The sequence below is a fragment of the Buteo buteo genome, chromosome 25, assembly GCF_964188355.1.
Source record: "Buteo buteo chromosome 25, bButBut1.hap1.1, whole genome shotgun sequence".
Classification (NCBI taxonomy): Eukaryota; Metazoa; Chordata; class Aves; order Accipitriformes; family Accipitridae; genus Buteo; species Buteo buteo.
The window spans coordinates 19866200-19886607 of record NC_134195.1 but is presented as its reverse complement, the minus strand read 5'-3'; the positions used below and the strand labels follow the sequence as shown (position 1 = coordinate 19886607).

Genomic DNA, 20408 nt, shown 5'->3' with positions numbered 1-20408 from the left:
TGAACATTTTTTTTGTTTCTTTGCTGGCTGTGAATGTCCAACATGAGCAGCTGACTACCAAGCCTTTCTGGGAATGGTGCCTTTGGGATGCTTAAATACAAATCAAAGGGCCACGTCTGTACATCTCTTAAGGGTCTGCTTCTGCGCAAATGTGACCAGTGTCCTTGCAATGCTATGGAGAGCTAGCCCGATAAAAACCGAAGCCCTGTGTTTGAATAGCTTCTGGATATATGTACAATGCAGGAGCAGCTTTTGTACATGTGTGTGGGGGTAAGAACTGAAGCATTCGGTATTTCCAAAGTGTTCTAACCGTACTGTCAGTGTTGCTTAGCAGCAGAGGGTTTAAAATAGCGGTATTACTCAACAGTGTGAGCCACATTTGCACATGGTAATGTTCTGTGTCCTGTATTGACTTGCTGCATTATGAAAGTGCTAAGTTAATGTAAGGAAAGTGAAGATAGCTCACCTCCTCCTCTCTTAACTTGATGAACAAACGGCTGAACAGTGGCATGTCTTCCTTACAGTTGCAACAAGCAGATGCCCAGTACAGGCATGCCACGGTGTTTTGGTTCCCATAGATGTATGTACTGGCTGTTCATCTTTACATCACTCGGATGTGAAATTACAGTGATGAGGGCAATAGATCATGGTGGCCAAAGTGAACAGTTTGATACCGGTATCAAGAAGTTCAAAAGTTTTGTCCTCTACAGGATTAAACTAAGGATGGATGGTGGTTAAGTTGTATGGTAGCCTACTGAAAAATATTACTTGCTGATCTACAGATGAACAGCCCAGTATATTACATGTTCTACCTGCTTTGAAGAGCTTCAATGCTTGCTTTAGAGCTATAGAAATACTCCCTTAGCATTGCTAATGATCTTCCTAACAAACATGAGTATGTATTATTGTATCAAAATAGGTCCATATTTTAAAGCCCTGAAGTGAACTAAAATAGCAACTAGATCTGTCATTAGTATTTTGTATGCCATGTCGTGGAAATAAAATGTTTATCAGATGCAGATGTTTAAAAGCTGACCTTATGTCATGGTTTAGGTCCAGCCGGTAACAAAGCACCATGAAGCCACTTGCTCACTCGTCCCAGAGGGATCACTCCCCACTTGTGGGCACGGGCTAAAGACAGGCTCAACTTGGGGAAGAAACAACATCAATTTAATTGACTACCCATCAAATCAAAACAAGGATACTGAGAAGTAGACCCAAACCTGAGAACACCTTCCCCCCAGCCCTCCCTCCTTCCCACCTCAACCCCACTCTCGGTTCTCTCTCCCTCCTCGGGGAATGGGGGCTGGGGTCGGTTCCTCACCCCTGGTCTCTGCCGCTCCTTCCTCCTCAGGGGGAGGAGGACTCCGCACTCGGTCCTGCTCCGCCGTGGGGTGTCTCCTGCGGGAGACAGTCCTCCACCAACTTCTCCAATGTGGGTCTCTTCTCCGGGCTGCAGTTACTCACAAAATTCCCTGGCATGGGTCCTTTCCCCGGGCTGCAGTCCTTCAGTCCCAGCCCGCTCCCCGGAGCGGCGGCCATCTTGGGGGGCCTCCGCTCCCCTCCATGGCTGGGGGGGACAGCCTGCCGCCTCACCGCGGGCTGCGGGGGCATCCCCTCCTGCCTTCCTCCCTGACCTCGGTACCCACAGAGGGGTTCCTCTCCCGTTCCAATCCCCCACTCCCTGCAGGTTTCCCCTCTTAAATCTGCTCTCCCACCGGTGTTTCCACTGTCCCTGAGGGGCTCGGCCTGGGCCAGAGGCGGGTCCGGCTTGGAGCCGGGGGAGCTTCCAGCAGCTTCTCACACAAACCCAATACACCTTAAAATAAGGAGAATATGTTTCTTAAGCAGATCTGTTTTTTTCAGTGTTTAAAACAATGGTCTGTTTCTTCAGTGAAGGCTCATAAACAACCCATCTTAAATTGTGCAGTTAGAACATCATTTATATTTATGGCTATTTTATTTGCCCTTTGTCTTATGCGTGGGCCATTTTATGATAGGCATTGCCTCAGCACACAGTATATGAACAGTGGAGGAGTATGGCCATTAAGTTTTAATCTAAGACAGGGCTGTATGCAGGTGAAATACTTCATTCAACCACTTGCACTTTGCAGGGTTGTGTTTCAAAAAGGTATCTGGTAGTGCTTGTGACAAATAGTACAGTATAAATTGTGAGAATGAATAATTTAAAAGGCTGGTTTAATTTTTTTGAGGAGGAGAGCCAAGCTCAGTGCAAGTATAAATGAAATCAACTGATTTGGGTTGGGGATAGTAATGGATTTAATACTTCCACAGACTTACCTGCCATTGCTTTATCTCTGTAGAGACTTAAGATACAGGCAACAAGGACACTTTGTGCAAATGATTATGCCACCAGTTGCTTGTAAAGATGATTTTCAGTTGTTAGAAGAAAGCAAAACAGACATCACATTTTAGTCAGAAAAAGGACACCTGATGTGCCAAGTGCTGACGCATCTTTTTTCCCAAAATGATTATGAAAGACGTAAAGGTCATATGACAGACCTCATATTTCCCTGCACACATGCTTTGTATTTCAGAAAGCAGTGAGTCTCATGAGATGCCAGTTGATAAGAAAAATATGCTTCTGCTTCCAATTAGGCAAGTGGGGTCTTGTGAAACTATCTCTGTGACCTCCTGTAGCTTTCGGTGCATTCACAGGAGCCCAACTTGCAAATTCTTCAGGTGCGTAGGAGATGGTGCAGGTAGTTTCTGCACTACTGGCTTTTCACGTTTGGGCCATATGTTACCCAGCTGATGTACAGAGTGCCACATGCAGACCAGGGATGTTGCTGTCCTGTGCTTGGCTGGTATGCCTCTGAGCTGGCAAAGCACTTCAGCGAGCGTGATTCAAGGGTAGCACTTAAGGATGCACTACAAAGAGGAGAGAGCTTTTTCAACTGGGATCCCTCTCAGTGAATTGCTCTGAACAGATTCTTGACTGGAGGGGAGGAAAAGAGGGGAATTGGAAAGCACTCAGTCCAGCTGAGTGCTGTGTAGATGTTATTGACTACTTCTGATTAGTCCCTAAACAAATAATTTCTTCATATCTGTGTACATGTGCATGCACATGTGCTATAACTGGGCCTTGAAATGTTTATCCTGTATTTCAAAAGTGTCTCGTTCTTGTGGTTTCTAGTAATAGTGCTTATCTATGACCTGTTTCCTGGATAGTTGCCAATGAACACAAAATGTGTTTAGTTAGAAGAAAGCAGCTGAATGAAAACTAGCTGGACACATACGCAATATTGTCCTTTATATGACTGCCTGCCCTTACTGATTAAACTTCACACAGAGGTGAGCAGGATTTCTTCTATTTGTTGTAGATCGAAGTCTTGCTAGAGCTTTGAGATGTTCACAGGTGTGCACACTTAGCTGTTAATAGCCTTACAGGACTCACCTGGGCTTCAGCAGGGCTTGGATTTGGTGCTTTGAAATTGTTGTTCCTGTACCTGTGCTCGAAATGCATGTTGTCTTAAGGTTTGCATGTTGCCTTAGATGATCAGTTCGTTTTCTTGGAGACCTGGTGACTCTGCAGGAGGACAGATGAGATGCCAATTCTTTCTGCCACCTTTCATAACTCTCCTAAAGGTTAGTTTCCTCATTCCTTTTCTTTTTTGTGTCCCTGCATGCTTAGGATTGTGAATGTAAACCTCTCGAGCTGATTGCTGTGGAAAGGAGGAGAAAGCTCTGTGTTCAAACTGCTGGCGCGAGCCCAGGTTTGCCATGAGTGTCTCGCACGAGGCTCTGAGGCCAGGCCCAGCAAAGCGATATGTTTCCGGCTTCTCTTTGGCTTTTGAAACTACTTTTACATCTGGAGAAAATGCTTCCATGAAATGTTTATTCCCTTTGGGCAGAGGCAGATGTGGACCCTGCACACAAGCCACATACCAGCACGCGGATGTTCGTCGCTGTCTGCACAGCTCCTTGTCTCGGAGCCCCTGGCTCCCGCGGGGTTGCAGTGGCAGAGCTGGGGGAGCAGCACCCCTCCTGCTTAGACATGGGGTGATGAGCACTTCAGGGCAAGCACGTCTTCGTAGTGGGACCAAGAAGAGACGTTTGTCTGCATCTTCTGTTACCTCTGGGTGTGCCTAAGATTAATTTTCCAGACCACCAGATAAATGATACATAGTGAACATGGTGGTATTTCTATTGGTGACTGAGTATTGTATAAATTGCTGCATAAATTACCTTGCTGATGAGGCCTATGCACATGCCTGACCTAAGTGTCCAAAGTCTCTAAGGTCTGTTCTTGTGCTTTCACACCTTTCCAATTCAAGATCTAAATAATGAAAAACAGATCTCAGCTGCATAATTTTGACTTCACTTCCCTGAAGTTTGGTGCTTTCCCATGTCAGGCTGGTTTCACTCCCTTTCCCAGCCCTGCAGGTAGTCATCAGCTGTGAGGATCTCTTGTGCATGTCATCTCCTCCTCTGGGACGAGTTAACCTTTTGCTGTTCCTGACTTTCCTTTCTTGTTTTGAAGGGAGTTTTTAACATTTTCCCTACAGCCAAATGCACAACGTAGTTCCTTTGCTTGTTTCTGTTTAATCCTAGGGCTTGTTTCTGTTTAATCCTAGGGCTTCGGCTTCCAGACATGGATTGGCTTTACTCTGTTTCGTTACCCTGGAGCAGCAGTTGCTTCTACCTGAAAAGGCATTGAGCCCTAAGTGTTTCATTAGCGTGTGCTCTCTACATGTAATTAAGGGGCAGGGTAGAACCTGGGGAGCTGTGACTTGTTTGTATTCTGTCACTTCACTGGCTGCCCAGTAGATGTTTATGTTCAAAGCATCCGTCTTGGTCTTCCTCGTTGAGGGAGAGCTTAGGATGTCACTCCGGTGCAACTTCTCACCCTTCTCGGTGCTCTGTGCAAGTGTGCTCCTGACGGCACCTATATGCAAACTGGTGTGGTTTGGTAGGAAAAGCTCAGCCTGACACAGAGCTGGGATCCATGTGTAACTGCTGGCTGAGGTGTGCTGTTCAGTGCCCTGTTTCTATGTTTTGCTTTTGGTGGGTAGAAGTGTCTAGAATCGATCCAGGAGCTGGTATTTACAGAGGGGTCAAGCCAGTGCAAAGTCCACTTAATATTTGGTGGATGATTATTTTTCGTCGGTCTGCATATTTCCTGGTGGTCTTTCCTCTGCAGTTGAGATGTCTCAGAACTGCTAACACTTGGTGGTGTGTACGAGCGGCAGGATGGGAGGGTGTGAGCGATGTGGTCCTAGATATCTCCTTGCTGCTTTCTGCCTCCTCCAGCCCATCTCTTGTTGCTGTGGCAACGCTGAGCACCTACAGACACGGAGCAGTTGTTGCCTATCCTTGCCTTCATGCTTCATAATCCTCATATTTCTATGCCTCTCCGTTTATTGCGTGTTGTAGGGCTTGGGGGTTCTTTTGTTCAAGGCTAGAAACTGCTAACTTTTTAGGATGGCATTTGTTTAAGACAAGATGTCTTAGGTTACTTTTGGCCACACTGTGTGTTGTGTTGCGTTTGTGTTTGATTAAAATTCCTCAGGCTTCGTTTCTGAGTAAAACGAAGCATGCGGTCATGCAGTGTCCCAGTCACATGGTAACAAAGGATTCCATTACAACATTTCATTAGAAGTCTGTGTATATCACAGTTACTTCCATTTCCAAGAAGAAACCCACAAATGACCCATGGGAAAGTCGAATATGTGTGCGCTGTTGTCCAGCTATCTGCAGCTGGCTGGGAAGTGTTTTCCAATCCCCATCCTATGTTTCTAAAATATTTTCTTGTGCTAAATTTAAGACTTTTTTTCATTTTATCAAGTATTAGAAAAATTGAGAATTATACAGAATGTAGTTTGCTGTCATTTTCTTCAATTAAATACTTTATCTTTCGCTAATTAAGCTCCTTATCATGAGCAATTACTGTCGTCTTATAAAAAACAATTGCCTAAAGGTTACCTTCCTTTAATAAGAGAACAGGAAATTGTGCTAGGGATTACAGGCCCTGTGGAGGTTTGCCAGTAAATCTTCTGCATAAAATATTTGTAGTCATCATAATTGCATACTGTACTTTGCGCTAGTGCAGGATACCATTCTTCCCTTGAGTTCATTGTGCCTAAGTCTTAGAGCTTTTACAGTGCTTAAGTGTGTCACATACGCTGGCTGCTGCAGCCCAAAAGTAGATTTAAATTACAGAGGAAAGAAAATGGCCTATATGTTGCTTACCTCTATTACTAGTAACACAGATGCATGTACAGGGCAGTGGAGGAAAGGACCGTGTGCCTGCAGGGCTGTGGCCATCCCTGTTGCTGGATATGGCTGTAGAGAAAGTGCAGGCAAGACTGAGGGGCGTCCAGTCAGACTTGTCAAAGTAGATTTGGTTTCATGGGGGCTGCAGTGAAATCGTGGTGTTTTGCCTTTTGTTTCAGATGAAATGCCCGTGTACTTGAATTCATACAGCTTGTCCTTGCATCTCTTTCCTTATGTCTTGGCTTGTTGTTGGGGTTTAACCCCAGCCAGCAACTAAGCACCATGCAGCCGCTCACTCACTTCCCCCCCAAGTGGGATGGGGGAGAGAATCAGGGATAAAAAAAGGTAAAACACATGGGTCAAGGTAAGAACAGTTTAATAGGACAGAAAGGAAGAAAATAATAATAATAACAATAATAAAATGACAATAACAATAAAAGAATTGGAATAAACAAGTGAGGCACAATGCAATTACTCACCGACCGATGCCCAGTTAGTTCCCAAACAGCAATCTGCACCCTGCAGCCAACTCCCCCCAGTTTATATACTGGGCATGACATCCCATGGTATGGAATACCCCTTTGGCCAGTTTGGGTCAGCTGTCCTGGCTGTGTCCCCTCCCAGCTTCTTGTGTCCCTCCAGCCTTCTTGCTGGCTGGGCATGAGAAGCTGAAAGATCCTTGACTTAATCTAAACACTGCTTAGGAACAACTGAAAACACCAGCGTGTTATCAACATTACTCTCATACTAAATCCAAAACATAACACTATACCAGCTGCTAGGAAGACAATTAACTCAGTCCCAGCTGAAACCAGGACACTTGTGGTTAATAACTATGCTAGCTAGAGAGAAGCTAATTTGGGCATGTCTTCCTATGCTACCATTGTGCCTCTGACAATAACGTGTGCTGGAGAAAAATATATGAAAACTGTATGGGTCAGTATGAATTCTTCCAGTCGATCCCCCTCCCAATTTACTCCTGTTATATTCTTAGCTTGGTTATATTATTCTAGCCAGGAGTCCCACAAACATAGGCATTGAGCATTAGAATGCAAACAAAGCTCTTTTGGTTTTGATCCTTTTTGAATGAATGGAATGCCCGCTTGATAATTAAGATTAAGCAGGCATATCCTTTTAAAAGGGTCTCTGGAAGAGGACTGTAGGTTTGATGTTGACCCCAAAGGAACAGAGGTTTGGTTCAGGGAGGTCTTTCACTAGCAAACTGCTTTCCCAACTTTGCCAATTGGGCATCCATCTGTAGGATGGTTATTGGACTCTTAGCATTTAATTGTATTTGCAGGCACGTGTCTGAGCTCTGTATGTTCTATTTAGATTTTATGCAGCAATAATGTGTCTGATAAATTGAATCTGAAGCAAAGGCTGGTGCTGTAGCAGTATTATTGTAAGGTACACTAACTTCAGGCCCAACCCCACACCAGCACAGGCTTCAGCTACCTAAGGCTGGGTTTACAAATGTGAAAATCCCTTCCCGATTAAATTCAGAAAACCTGTGGGACCCCATCTTTGTGCAGGGAAACCAAGGGAGTTTTCTTCTGTTTAAATCTGGAGCTCTGGGCAAGCTCAGTCCCTCCTCCTAGTCCTGAGCTGTGTTGTACCAAAGGCACGGAGGGATGCAGAAGAGCTCCAGACGTGGACCGTACTCTCACACGGATGCGTGGGTTCTTGCTTTGTACATAATGACTCCCACTGCTGTCACCCCAGCCATTGCCTTTGTTCCATATGGCCAGCAGGTTTCGGAAGAGAGGCTCTCAAGAAGTTTTCCTTGGGCAGAGTTTTCCGCACCTGGGTCTGGAGTGTGCAGAAGTCCTCGCCTGAGATCCAAAAAAGCTTAGAGCCGAGGTTCTTCTCTTGTCATGCAGCGTGACCATGCTTCTGTATGCAACAGCCATCTTCTGCACAGCCTCACTACCTAGCTCAAAGTACCGAATTCAGCCAGGTACCTAAAAGTTGTCCCGCTGCTTTGTCTAGGCCAGGATGGACCAAGTGCAGCTGTTAGCCACGTACAGCAGCTATACATCTTTCCTTGTTCAATTTGTTGTGGTACCAGCAGCAAGGCAGTGCTGGGCGTAGAGGTGCACAGCGGTGGGGTGCAGAGGGACCCCCTGTGCTCCTTGCATAGCGCGTCCGTTTTGCAGGAGATCTGTGCAACCCTTTGGTCTTGTCCGTCGCCTTAGTTTTTCCTCAGTTTTCCTTTACAGGTGACCTTTTTCTGTGGTGCAGGTAGAATGTCTTTTGGTTCTTACATGGATTAGGAGTTTAGGAGGCAAACTGTATCTTGATCCAACTCATGTTCTTTAGTATATAAGGAGCTTTCTTCTCATGTCACACTTAGTTTAAAATAATAGCTTTTGAGATTGCCTTAAGTAATCAAGTTCTAGTGCCTATCTGAAGATATGAAATTAAAATAAAATCTAAATTTGAGTTTTATATTATATTACTTTACCATAAAAATAGCATTTTCAAGCCCCAATTGTAAACTTTTGAGTCCAGTTCTTCAGTGTCTCAGCAGGCCCCCAAATCTGCTATGCTACATGCAAAATGAAGCTACCAGCTACTCTGAAGCCAAAACTGGTCATTATAAAACCTCTGTAAGCTGGCTGCCAGCCTCAGAGTTCATTATGAGGGAGGTCATTCTTCCTTACAGGAATGAATGTAGCTTTTGAGTACATTTTAAAAGTTTCATTTAATCACAATGTGGATGAATTGTTTCAGCCGTGATCGCCTGATGGGAAACTAACTTTCTTCTTCCTGGAAGAAAAAAATACCATGTTGGTTCTTGCAGCAGCTTTTAGAACTACAGGATGTGATTTCCTTTTTTTTGAAAGAGTTGAAGATTTTGGCACTAACAAAGGAAATTTTTCTCCCTCTTCTCTGCTTTTTCTTTAATACTGAGTAGTCAGTTTTCTTTTGAAATTGGTGAATGTGCAGAATAAAGCCTTAAACGGGGCTCTTTCTGAAGCATCCTCTCAAAGTGTATTTTTTTTTTACAAATATTTTCAGCTCCTACATAAAAATTGTGTGATTGCAAAATGCTTTGAAGACTGTATCAGTTTTGTATTTGGCTAACATGTTTTACGTGCGGGAAGAAAGCAAGTATATATATATTTTTATTTTTTTTTTTGTATGGTAGGTAGTCTTTCATGCCCTAATGGAAGGGTTTGGAGAAGCCAGGCTTACCTTGAAGGTGCATGGTATTAGGATGAGAAACCATGTCCTCAAGCTGGAACACAGGAATTTCCAATGAGATCCAAGGAAATCTTTTTTTCCCTGTAAGGGTGGTTAAGCACTGGAAGAGGTTGCCCGGGGAGGCTGTGGACACTCCTTCCTTGGAGATACTCAATATGGAACTGGACAAAGCCATGAGCAATCTGCTTTAATTGACCCTGCTTTGGCCAGGGTGTTGAACTAGAAACCACCATGAATCCCTCCCAACCTAAATTATTCTATGATTCTGTAAAATTAATCTTCACTGTATGTGCAAATATCTATGGTATTGCACGAGTTTGTTCTTCTATTAAATGATTGTTTTTTCTGTATGATTGGTGACAACTGCAAAGAAATGGAGGGAGGTGGTCTTGGTAGAGGTCAGCAGTCTACAGCAGCAACTAGTCAGTGAGCAGCTAGAGGCCAGGGGTCCGGTGCAGCAAGCTGCTGCGCGTTCAGGGTATCATCCTGCAGCCATGAAATGGTGGAGGGTGTGTGTACTTTCCTTCTTGGCAACTGTCTGAGGATTGTCATGCCGTAAGTAGCTGTGAAGAGGTATGCCCAGGATTGATTTTCATTATGTGCGTAAAAATGTGTTGGTGAATGAAAATAGTAAGTTTAAAGTACTGTATAGCTTTACTTTCCCTAGTATAGACCCTTTGCCAGGACCAGTTTAGAAGAATCCAGTCTCAGAGCACTAGTCCCTGAATGCTGAGAAAAACAAATAGCAGTGATTTCAAACACCTGTCTCCTCCCAGCAAAACTCCAGGACTTTTTCCAAGTAAGCACTTGTTTCAAAACATGTTTAAATGTTAAGTTTTCACATGGCTTAAACTAAACACATAAAGTAGCAGGGATATCCAGTTCTAATCCTCTGTAAGCCTCTTGATTTACTTTATGGTTATTGGAGAGGATATTGATTGCCTCTTGCCAGAGGGATTCAAGATGAGCAAAAAGACATGGTATTGTAGATGCTTTCCAACCCAACAGGCCAGAAAGGGAAAATTCCTTGGCATTAACTAACTTTAAATGTTTCAGCAGAAAATAAACATGGCTTCCAGAAAATGTTGTGCTCTCTATTCTAGATGTTTCCTTTCTTGCTGTTCTGAAGTAACTAATTAATTCAGATATCTTAGTTTTTAACACAGATGTGTCAGTACTATCCTGTTGAGGGTCCATAGAAATTCTGGCCCATTGGTGTCAAAGAACCTCTAAATGAGGTAGGTGTGTGGTCCAGGCTGGAAGGGGATAGGTGAGAGAATTTGGTTTCCTGTTACGTTGTGCATCTTGGTGTCCTTTCGCTTATTTTTTTAAAGTGGTAGGTGACTTGGGGAAGAGTACAGGCCTTAGGAAGCACTAGGTGATGTTCACTGAAAAACAAAGTTTCTTGTTTTGAGATGCTTCTGAAGAGTCATTTTTTGTCTGGGAAGGACTCAGCCAAGTAGTGTTGAGATGTATCTTCTACAGTGCGCAAAGTTGCAGAAGCCATTTAAAACTGTCACACTTCTGAGCTGAGATGAAAATCTTTGTAGCTGTGACTCAGAAAGCAATACCCAGATTTTTTTCCCTCCCTCCCATCACCCCTAGAAGTGGAAAAGTAATTAATTTAATGTTAGCTGTCCCTGGAGTACCTGACCTGCAACGAGTCTATTTAAGGGTGACTGTTACATTCTTCTTAACCAATAAAGAAAAAAAATGCATAAGAAAATCTTGGTTAGGGTTAGGTTTAGTGTTAGGTTTAGGGGTGATCATTTAGGTTTAGAGGTAAGCCTTTTTTAAAATTAATTCAACCAGCCATAGGTGATGAAGACAGACTGTTGATGAACACGGGGTATTGATACAGTTGAAAAAGAGATTGTATCTAGAAACCAAATGTAGGTCACAATCCAAGAGGGATAAGAACTGCAGTTGGAGAGGCACGTACGGTTTGTGGTGGTTAACGGAACATGAGGTCTCAGCGTAGAGTGCTCAATAAAGGAACACAGGTGAACCCTGGTTACAGGAGTGGTGAAGATTCAGTACTGTGTGAAAGAGTTTGATTCACAGGAGTTGCAAGGAGAACAGTAAGTCTAGAAAAGCTGTGAGGGAGTGAGCTTTTGCTTTGATCCAAGAGAAGGTTAAGATGTTGCCAGCTCAGTCTCTATGGGGGAGAATACTTCTACCAGCGGACAGAGATTTGATTCATAAGGCAATGGCATAACAAGATTCGATGTCTGGAAGTTGGAACACAAAATGCATGCTACTAATAAGTAATACTCTATTATGCTGATGATTCATTTATGAAAGAACTAAGCCATAAATTTGGTAGGTTCCCCATCTGGCCAAGTCTTTAAAGACATCAGATTAGCTGTCTTTCTCCGGAAGAAATGGTAGAGCTTTGTAGCAAAGGTAGAAGACAGTTAGATGATGGAGGACTTGCTGGATGAAGTCTTGCGGGCTATAATAATCTGGAAGCTTTGTATCTGGAATAAGTCTGTCAGGAACTGGAGTGAGGCCATCAGGTTTTTTTCAGATAGGCTGCTGAACAGCTGTCAGACAGTAGCTGCCAGTTAACATAAAGAATGTGTCCAACATTGCCAAAATGTCTAAGTGGTTTTGGCAGTGGAAGGAGATGTGGGCTTGCTTCATAGCCTTTTCACCACAGGAATGGATGATGCACATTATAATCTGTTTTAGCAGAGCATTTGTTTGGGCATCAGAGGAAACGAAAGAAAATACAGAACAGAAATCCAGATCAGTGCCCTGTGGAGAAAAATGGGCAAGACTAGATCTTGGAGGTGTTTAAGTGCAGTTAAGTTCCACTCTTCAGGAAACTTTTAGAAGCAGCTTACTAAATCATGTAATATTTTCTGTTAACAGTTCTGACTTGTTTGAAGCTGCACACTTCACTACTTGAGAGTAGCTTCTGCTGGACTCACCAAGGTTATAGATGGAAAATTTGTCTGCTTTTATATTCCTGTTGTCCAGCAAGCCTTTCTTCTCTTTGCTTAGACTGTGCCAGTTTGGGGCTAGTGCCCTTTCACCACTGTCAGAGCTGAATGTCATCATCCTTTACACCCAAATGGGTGCTGACCTCATGCTGATTTAGGTGTCCCCTTTTCCCAAACCCGACCTCCTAAGGACTCTGCTCCTCTCATGGCAGGTGCACATGCTTTGAGATGCAAAATGTAGACCATGCAAATGTTGAGAGGGAAACTGAAATCTCTCGCCCTCCGAATCTTTTCTCTTCATTTTCTTCACTACTTTGCAGTACTATTTAAGCGTATGTCTTGTAGGTTTTAGGAGTACCAGATTCTGTCTAGCTTGGCGAGTCTCTATGTGGTACATATTACCTCCAATTCAGTGCCAATAAGAAAGTTATCTTCTGATGTTGCAGTCAGTCTTGTCCCCCTACCTGTCTTGCGACACCCTGACCTACTATAGACTTTATCACCAGCTATTGGGCCGGTTCAGTGATTTGTCTCCAGCCTATTAGCTGCCAGACTGAGATCTCCAGGTGCCAAATCTTTCTCTAGAGCCTTCTACGTGAATATCAACTATGTTCAGCGATTCTTCATTGCCAGCTTGTTGTCATCACTCTTTGCAACTTTCTTTTCAGAAAGGGATAGAGATGGCAAAGATGTCAAACAAACCTTGAACTCCTCAGTTTGTAGAGATCTTGATATAGTCTATGGATGTAAAAATAACTAATAATAAGGAATCTTATATTGTATGTACATAGACCACTAAGTCCTGCCTTGTTCCTGCTTGAAGATGCCTTATCTGGAGAGAGGCATGAGGAAGATACCTACGCTTGCCAACAGTGATCAGCTGGCAGTGATTCCCAACTTCAGAAGTTGATAGTGAAGAATTATATTAAAATAGTGACTACTAAGTAAATCCTAATCAGTTGGAAAGCAGGAATTGAGAAAGGATGAATGTACTACATTAGCACAGCATTATTCATATACCGTAGGTATTTAAAATATAACTCTTCTACTAACACTGAGAATCTGCTGGAAGTCAGTCTTAAAAAATAATCCATTGCAATGAAACACAACAAAGACGTTAGAATTAGTTTCCTCTCATTATAATCAGTAGATATATGTAATTTGTGACTCCTCAGGTCTGAGAGACTTGTATCTCTAGCAAAACAATTCAGTAAAGCTGGCAGGGTTCACATGAAAGAGAGGTTCAACGCACTTTCAAGGCAGTTTATTTGTTCAGCTAAAAATAAGCATATGCAAACATTACAGGGTTCAAGGGGAAACCAGTGAACCAGATAGCTTCTAAAGGGAAGATTTTGTTGCCCATCTGTTTCTACAGAAAAGTACCTCTACCCATCACTATTTTGAAGGGCCACTATTGTTGGTGTCTCTTTGTTCTGTAACTGGTGTCTAATCAAGAGCTACTAAGAGAAGTTAAAAAATTCTTTTATAGTAATTCAGGAATAGCTCAGTACCATCAAAGAAGAGTAATTGAATTGGATGCTATTCCTCAAATGCCTTTTTTGTTGTTGCTGTTAAATCCTCACTCCTTTCTGTTACGTACCTGCTTTGCTTTGCTGAAAACTCCCCACATTTCACATGGAAGGTCCTCTCCCCCACTAACTCCAGGCTACGCCTGTAGGCCAGGTCTTTCACCTTATAAACTGGCAGTTTGCACCTCATGTGATCTTAGGAAATTCTCACAAGCTCCATGAATTTGCTGTGCTTTCCTGCAAACGGTGCTCTGTTGCAAACTTCGGCATGGTGCTGTGAGGGATGAAGGAAGAGAGCATGACTTAAAGTCCTCTTTCACACGTGGGTTGATGAGGAAACCCCAGTGAGGTTCTCATGAGCTCTGGTTACTTCTGAGTAGCAGCTCAGTCTGGGGCTGTGTATGTGTCTTCTGCTGTTTAGTGTTGCTGTGTGAGGAAATGAAACAGTGAGAAACAATCAGAGCAAAATTTTACCTTCTTTTACCGAAAATGTATTTTACATACCAACTTCTCTGGGTCTTCAGCCTTAATTAATCCTCTTTCTGATTATTCAAAAACAGGCAAACGCCAACAATTCACTAAGTCCACTTTGCGATGCAGAGGCATGAGGTATGTCTACATATGGGATGATTACTTCCACGAGCTGTCCTTGAGTTTGGTGACTAGCTCTCTAAGCCTGGCAGCAGGACTGAATTGCTGGCATCATAACGCCTTGCTGGGCTGTGATGGTGCTTTTGGAGAATATCTTGGGTATCGCATGCTGGAGGGAGAGGGGGGACCACCCGTCTTCTGCTTGTGGTGAGAAGTAGAAAAAGTGAGAAGAAACCCACTGGCAAGTTCAGGTGTGTTTACACTGCTGTACCTGCATTTGTAATGAACAGAAGTTTATCTTCTCACAGGCAAAGGAATTACCTCTTCCTCATGAGATGAGGCAATTCACAAAGAGAGAAAGTTTCTACAGTACAGGGGCTGTTCCTGCCAGAGGACAGATTTTTGTATCCGACATGTTGAACAGGCTGAAATTATATCTAATTAATGACTGTATAAGCTGGCCTTGTGCTAGAAGGCCGTATGTTCACTCATGTAGACACGGAAGACAGGCAAACAGCATCTGCAGTGATTACATATCTGCCTCAGAGCTGCTTACTCACTGCAAAGCACTTGATGAGGAAGGCGGTGCTGGTGCCAACCACCTGAAGTAGCACTGATGCTCACTGATGATACATGAACAAATATAGCAATATATGAATATTCATGGCCCATTGCTGCCTGCAGTGTTTTGTCACTGTGGGACGGGGTCCTCAGCCTGTTGACTGGTTGGAGGCACCTCATCTGTACAAGGGCTGGATCGTTGCATAAATGCTTGGCTACTCAGAGCAGCCTATGTATGCAGCGCTAGCATGCAGAGAGCGTATAAGCAAGTGCTTCTCTTTCAAGAGAGAAGGGAGCAGGCGTGAGTGGGAAGGGCTCACCTATGTGCAGTGTCCTGGTCTCAGCTGGATTAGAGTTAATTTTATTTCTAATAGCTGGTGTAGTGTTATATTTTGGATTTAGTATGAGAATAGTGTTGATAACACACTGGTGTTTTCAGTTGTTCCTAAGTAGTGTTTAGATTAAGTCAAGGATCTTTCAGCTTCTCATGCCCAGCCAGCAAGAAGGCTGGAGGGGCACAAGAAGTTGGAAGGGGGACGCAGCCAGGACAGCTGACCCAAACTGGCCAAAGGGATATTCCATACCATGGGATGTCATGCCCAGTATATAAACTGGGGGGAGTTGGCCTGGGTGGGTGCAGATCACTGCCCTGGGGACTAACTGGGCATTGGTCGGTGAGTGGTGAGCAATTACATTGTGCATCAGTTGTTTTGTATATTCCAATCCTTACTTTATTATTGTTGCTATTGTATTATTTTTTTTCTTCCTTTCTGTGCTATTAAACTGTCTTTATCTCAACCCATGAGTTTCACTTTTTTCATGATTCTCTCCCCCGTCCCACTGGTTGGGGGTGAGTGAGTGGCTGTGTGGTGCTTAGTTGCTGTCTGGGGTTAAACCAGACATGGAGTTACAGCTGGGAGCTTTTCTCCAGCCCATGCTAGCAAAGCGTCTTTCATCACCAGGTCCACAAATCATGAAGAGGTGTGCCAAAGCTAGCGGGAATGTGTACATGCATGTACCTTTTTTAAGTATAATTCCCTCCAAGGAGGGAAGGGAAGGTGTGTTTTAATGATGGGCAAATAGTTCAGTATAAAATCCCTTCTGGAAATCTGTCTCAGCCTTTGAGAAAGTACTGTGAGTGCTTTTTGGTTGTTTTTCTTTTCTGCTTGAGGACTTCATTATCAACAGTAGTTCAAGGAGTGAATAGGAGACTTTGGGAAGGACCAGAGCAAAGAGAATAGTTTTGCCGTGATCCGGTTCGGTAAGATGAACGGTGACCATTTACCTTTCACCAGAGCTGCATTGTTTCAGTGTGGAGATGATGCCTTGGATTGCATAGGCAGAGTCTGGAAAACCTTTCTTGAGCTGGAGGAAAAAAGGCACTTCTTTGTCCTTGAGGTGTTTTGTATTCATCCTCTGGGATGAAGGATAGGTCAAACAGGCTAATTTTGGAAAACTAAGAAGTCTTGGCGATTTTTTCCCCTGGCATTTTTGCCATTTCAGACAATTTTGTCTTTCTAATACCATTTTTGCTCTGACTCTTACTCTGCCAGAGACTAGCTCTTGGGTGGATGGCTTCCAGCGCTCTTCTGCACATGAGGGAGAAACATTAGGCAAGGAAGGAGGCAGAGAAGGGGTATTGTTCAGCTTCATGGCCACATAAATCTTCACTGTCTCCAAACAGGAGCACTTAAATCCTCTGGAAGTGATGATTTGTATTAGAACATGGGAAGGTTTGTAGTTACTTGCAGTGATCTGGAACCACTTTTACATCCACCTGTACACCATCAATGGGCAAGTGGGCTTTTCTGATCAATTGCAGAAGAAATTGGAAAGATTTTAGTTGTCTCAGTATCTCTGTGCGTTTAGTCCTTAATTATCCTTCTGTGCCATTCTGCTGAAGCATGTTTATTAATCACTCCAGAGTACTTTAGCTTCTTTCAATATATTGAATTCCACTTGGATGCTTTTAAAAGTGTTTGCGCAGCATATGCCTCTCTTAGCAGTATGGGAAATATCCACAGTCTGAAACAAAAGTGCAGCATCCCGAACTTGACATTCATGTTGTTAGCCTATAAATTAGTACGTTCTGTGCTGTTATGTAAGTTTATCTCATGTCAGAATAATAAAAGCTGAGTGTGCTAAAAGGTTGATAAACCTGCCATGAAGAATTACGTTGTTCAAATTCTTCTGCCTTAAAGTAACACCTGTTGCTTTACTGACTGGTGCTGGTAGGATAGTGTGTCTGGAGAACTAGTATAAAGTGTGAAAAGAGAAAAAAGAAAAAAAAAAAAAGGCATTTTTTTTTCAGGCACTTCAGGTCTGAGCCTTGGCAGCCTTGAATTTAGTATTGTCTCTGAGCCACTCTTACACAAAAGGACTACGAGAAACCACAGCTGTTCAGTATTTCTGGATATTAAAAATGGACAAAGTGACTTTTCAGTAATACTGTTGTAGCCTCGAGGACTGAACGCAAAAAACAAGTCCTCCTTCTGTTGGCAGGTGGGAAGTCCTATCCCTTAAAATGTGAAATTAAAAATAATAAAGTAGATGGTTGTGCAGATTCTGAGGGTAGCCTGCAACGAGGGCAAAGGGACAAGCACCCCACAGCTGCTGGCGAAAATCGCAGCTGGCAGCGTGTGCGCATAAACTAGCTGCGCTTCCAGCGGCCCTTAAATAAATGGTGGCGGGTGGGGGGAGAGGGGAAGTTCATCCCTGATACCACGGTTCTGCACAATGATCCCCTTTCTGGGTGCCGGGGTCACAGCTGCTGTCTGGAGATTACGTACAGAAGCACTCTTCTTCTCGGGAGAGTGAGGTTTCCTGGAGGATTAAGGACAGGCTGAAAGCAGGAGGAGTTATTTGGGAGGGAGACAAAGAAAGCGACTCCGTGGCCATGGCAGGCGACAGGGGAGGAAGATCGTGAGCGAGAAGGCGACTGCTGGTAGTTGCTGCTTGGATGGGAGAGTCTCCAGTTTGGGTTCCCGAAGTGGTCCAGTGACAGGGAAACCCACTGTGGGTTGGGCACGACCCTGCCTGCTTGCGGGACTGGCAGCACTGCTTTCCCACTCGTGGGAGGTGGATGGAGCCTGACGGAGCTCTGCCACCTCCTGCTTCTGAACTGAAGTCGTTTCTTTGCTCACCATCTCAAGTCCCCTTTAGTCATTCAGAAATAACGATCAACGTGGTAATCTGAATCCCCATGTAAAGGTACACTTGCACTCCCCATCTGCTCAGAAAGCTATGCTTTTTGCATTTTCCTCTGTCACAAACGTGGTGTCACCGTGCCTTCTGAGCCTGCTGCTTTGGTGATTCCTTCTTCCCTCTTCCTTCTCAGCTTTGTTTTTTTCCCCCTCTTTTCTCTCTTATCCTGCTATTTCACCTCTTGGGTGCACATATTCCCGGGAAAGTACCCAGAAAAATCCTACCCGTGTATCATGTGCCAGCACCTCTGTTCTGTGTAGGAAGGCCTTCTATATTTGAAGCCAGGGCCATCTGCCTCGTTCCTAAAAAAAAAAAAAAAAAAAAAAAAAGACCTTTTTTTTTTTTTCAGTTTTCTGCAAGGGCAGTGGCCACAGTTCTTCTGTATAACTTTAAAAGGAAAATGCAACCCATCCAATAGTAATAATATTTGAAACTTCTCTCCTATTTACCAATTAATTCTAAAGTTGAGTCTTATTTTACTTACCAGATCAAATTTCCCACAGATCCCATATGCTGGCTACTTCTTTTTAGTGGCTTCAGAATCCACTAGTGCTTTTTATAATCTGAAACAAATGGGTGCTGCACATAATGTGGGAAAGGAGAGGTGGAGGCAGAGGAGGCTGACAATGCATGCATTCAAATGATGTGAAAATGCAAGTGGGAAAAATATGACTGTGTCAGTAGAGCTTGTCAGAGGGGGTTTAAGGCATATCGTGTATTAGCAAATCATAGCTATTTTGAAGGCAAAAGAACGAAACTTCTTAAAAGGAGCAGAATTCCAGAAGGACACTAATGAGTAAGTATTGGGTACCAGTGTTTAAATGTAATGTCATAGTTTCTAGTTATTGTCCCTGCTGCATCGATATTTCCTAAGTACAGTATAAGTCTTAACCATCTCAGTTTTAAAACTGCATTTCCATTTGCCTCTGACTCCGTAAAATCCTCTCTAAAAAGGAACATTGTCGAATAAATTGGTAAGAGGTAAAATACTGCTGTTGCAGCTGAAAACAGTTCATGCTTTTGATGTTGCATTTAGGCAAAAGCATAAGTAAGTGGTAAATGATAACAAAAGCTGTTGAGAGGAGAAACTTGGTATAAGGTAGAAATGTAACCTTTGATGCTCACTTCAGTCCCTGGCTGATAACTTTTGTCAGAGCAAAATGCTGCAGAGCGCTCCCTTGCCAAGGAGCAACTGAAACAACTTCATTTTTGGTTTTTGGGGGAGGTTTTGGGTTGGGGTGTTTTTTTTTTTTTTTTTTTTTTTTGAATTGCAAGTCCTTATTGCAAAGAGTACTAATGACTGCCCACATCTGGTTAATTGGATTAGAATCTAATTAGCATGAAGAGTTTAGGAAACTTCTGTAAAGTTTCACAAATGGTACGTGAAAGAAAGAAGTAGCTTAGCTAAAAATTCAGAGAAGTATTACTGAACTGTTCCTTGGGGATAACTTGAAAGTAGCTTTCCTGCACCTGAAAGATGTAGCACGCATCCATAACCTATTTTGTTTGTAAACATTTTCTGTTCGGATAATTCGGTATGTTTAAAGATATCTGTTGTATTTAATTGACCCCTGTAGTTAGAGTCCATCTGGAAATCTAGGCACATGCTGTGAAAGATCAATAAAGTGATTTTAGTGTTTGTGAAAGCAATTTTTCTGGCCTAGTTTGTGCATTAAAAAGGGTAATACACCTGTCCTACATTTGTGAAGTATCTCTGCAAACAAAAAAGGACCATCTATTCGGCTTATGTACTTCATTCTCCAACACTGTGTTGTAATGGCATGTTTCCAAGCAAAACCACGCTTTCCCCTCTAATCTCATTCACTTACATGCACATCAACTATTCTGTGTAGCAAAGAAAGGTTAAATTCAGGCTGAAATGTGGTCCAAAGGAGAGGTGGAGGCAGAAGCTCCTTCTGTAATGCTTACTGTAGAGGAATAGAAATTCTTTTCACGTGTCTCTAAATTTAGGGTTTACACCAGTGCTGAGAAGCAAAGCCTTTTTGAAAAGAAAATGACAAGTTGTGTAGTAGAAATTACAAATATTTTAAGATGGAAATAGCTGCTTTTATGTCTTCCCTCTCTGTTGCAGTTCTGAATATCCACTCAGCTTTAGGTGTGTGATTTCTTT

The 20408-nt window shown here is 43.2% G+C and overlaps 1 protein-coding gene across 3 annotated transcripts in view; it reads left to right on the top strand.

Annotated features, from left to right (window-relative positions):
* The window catches only part of GPM6B (glycoprotein M6B), a 113335-nt gene that overhangs the window by 43641 nt on the left and 49286 nt on the right, over nucleotides 1-20408 (top strand). The window contains exon 1 of one of the 3 annotated variants that reach the window (XM_075057541.1): nucleotides 3555-3609. The exons of the other annotated variants lie outside the window; for them this stretch is intronic. Coding sequence (XP_074913642.1) covers nucleotides 3570-3609 — 40 coding nt within the window. The 5' untranslated portion in view covers nucleotides 3555-3569. Of the gene's footprint in view, nucleotides 1-3554; nucleotides 3610-20408 lie in introns of those variants that run through there. 3 annotated transcript variants of the gene reach the window in all.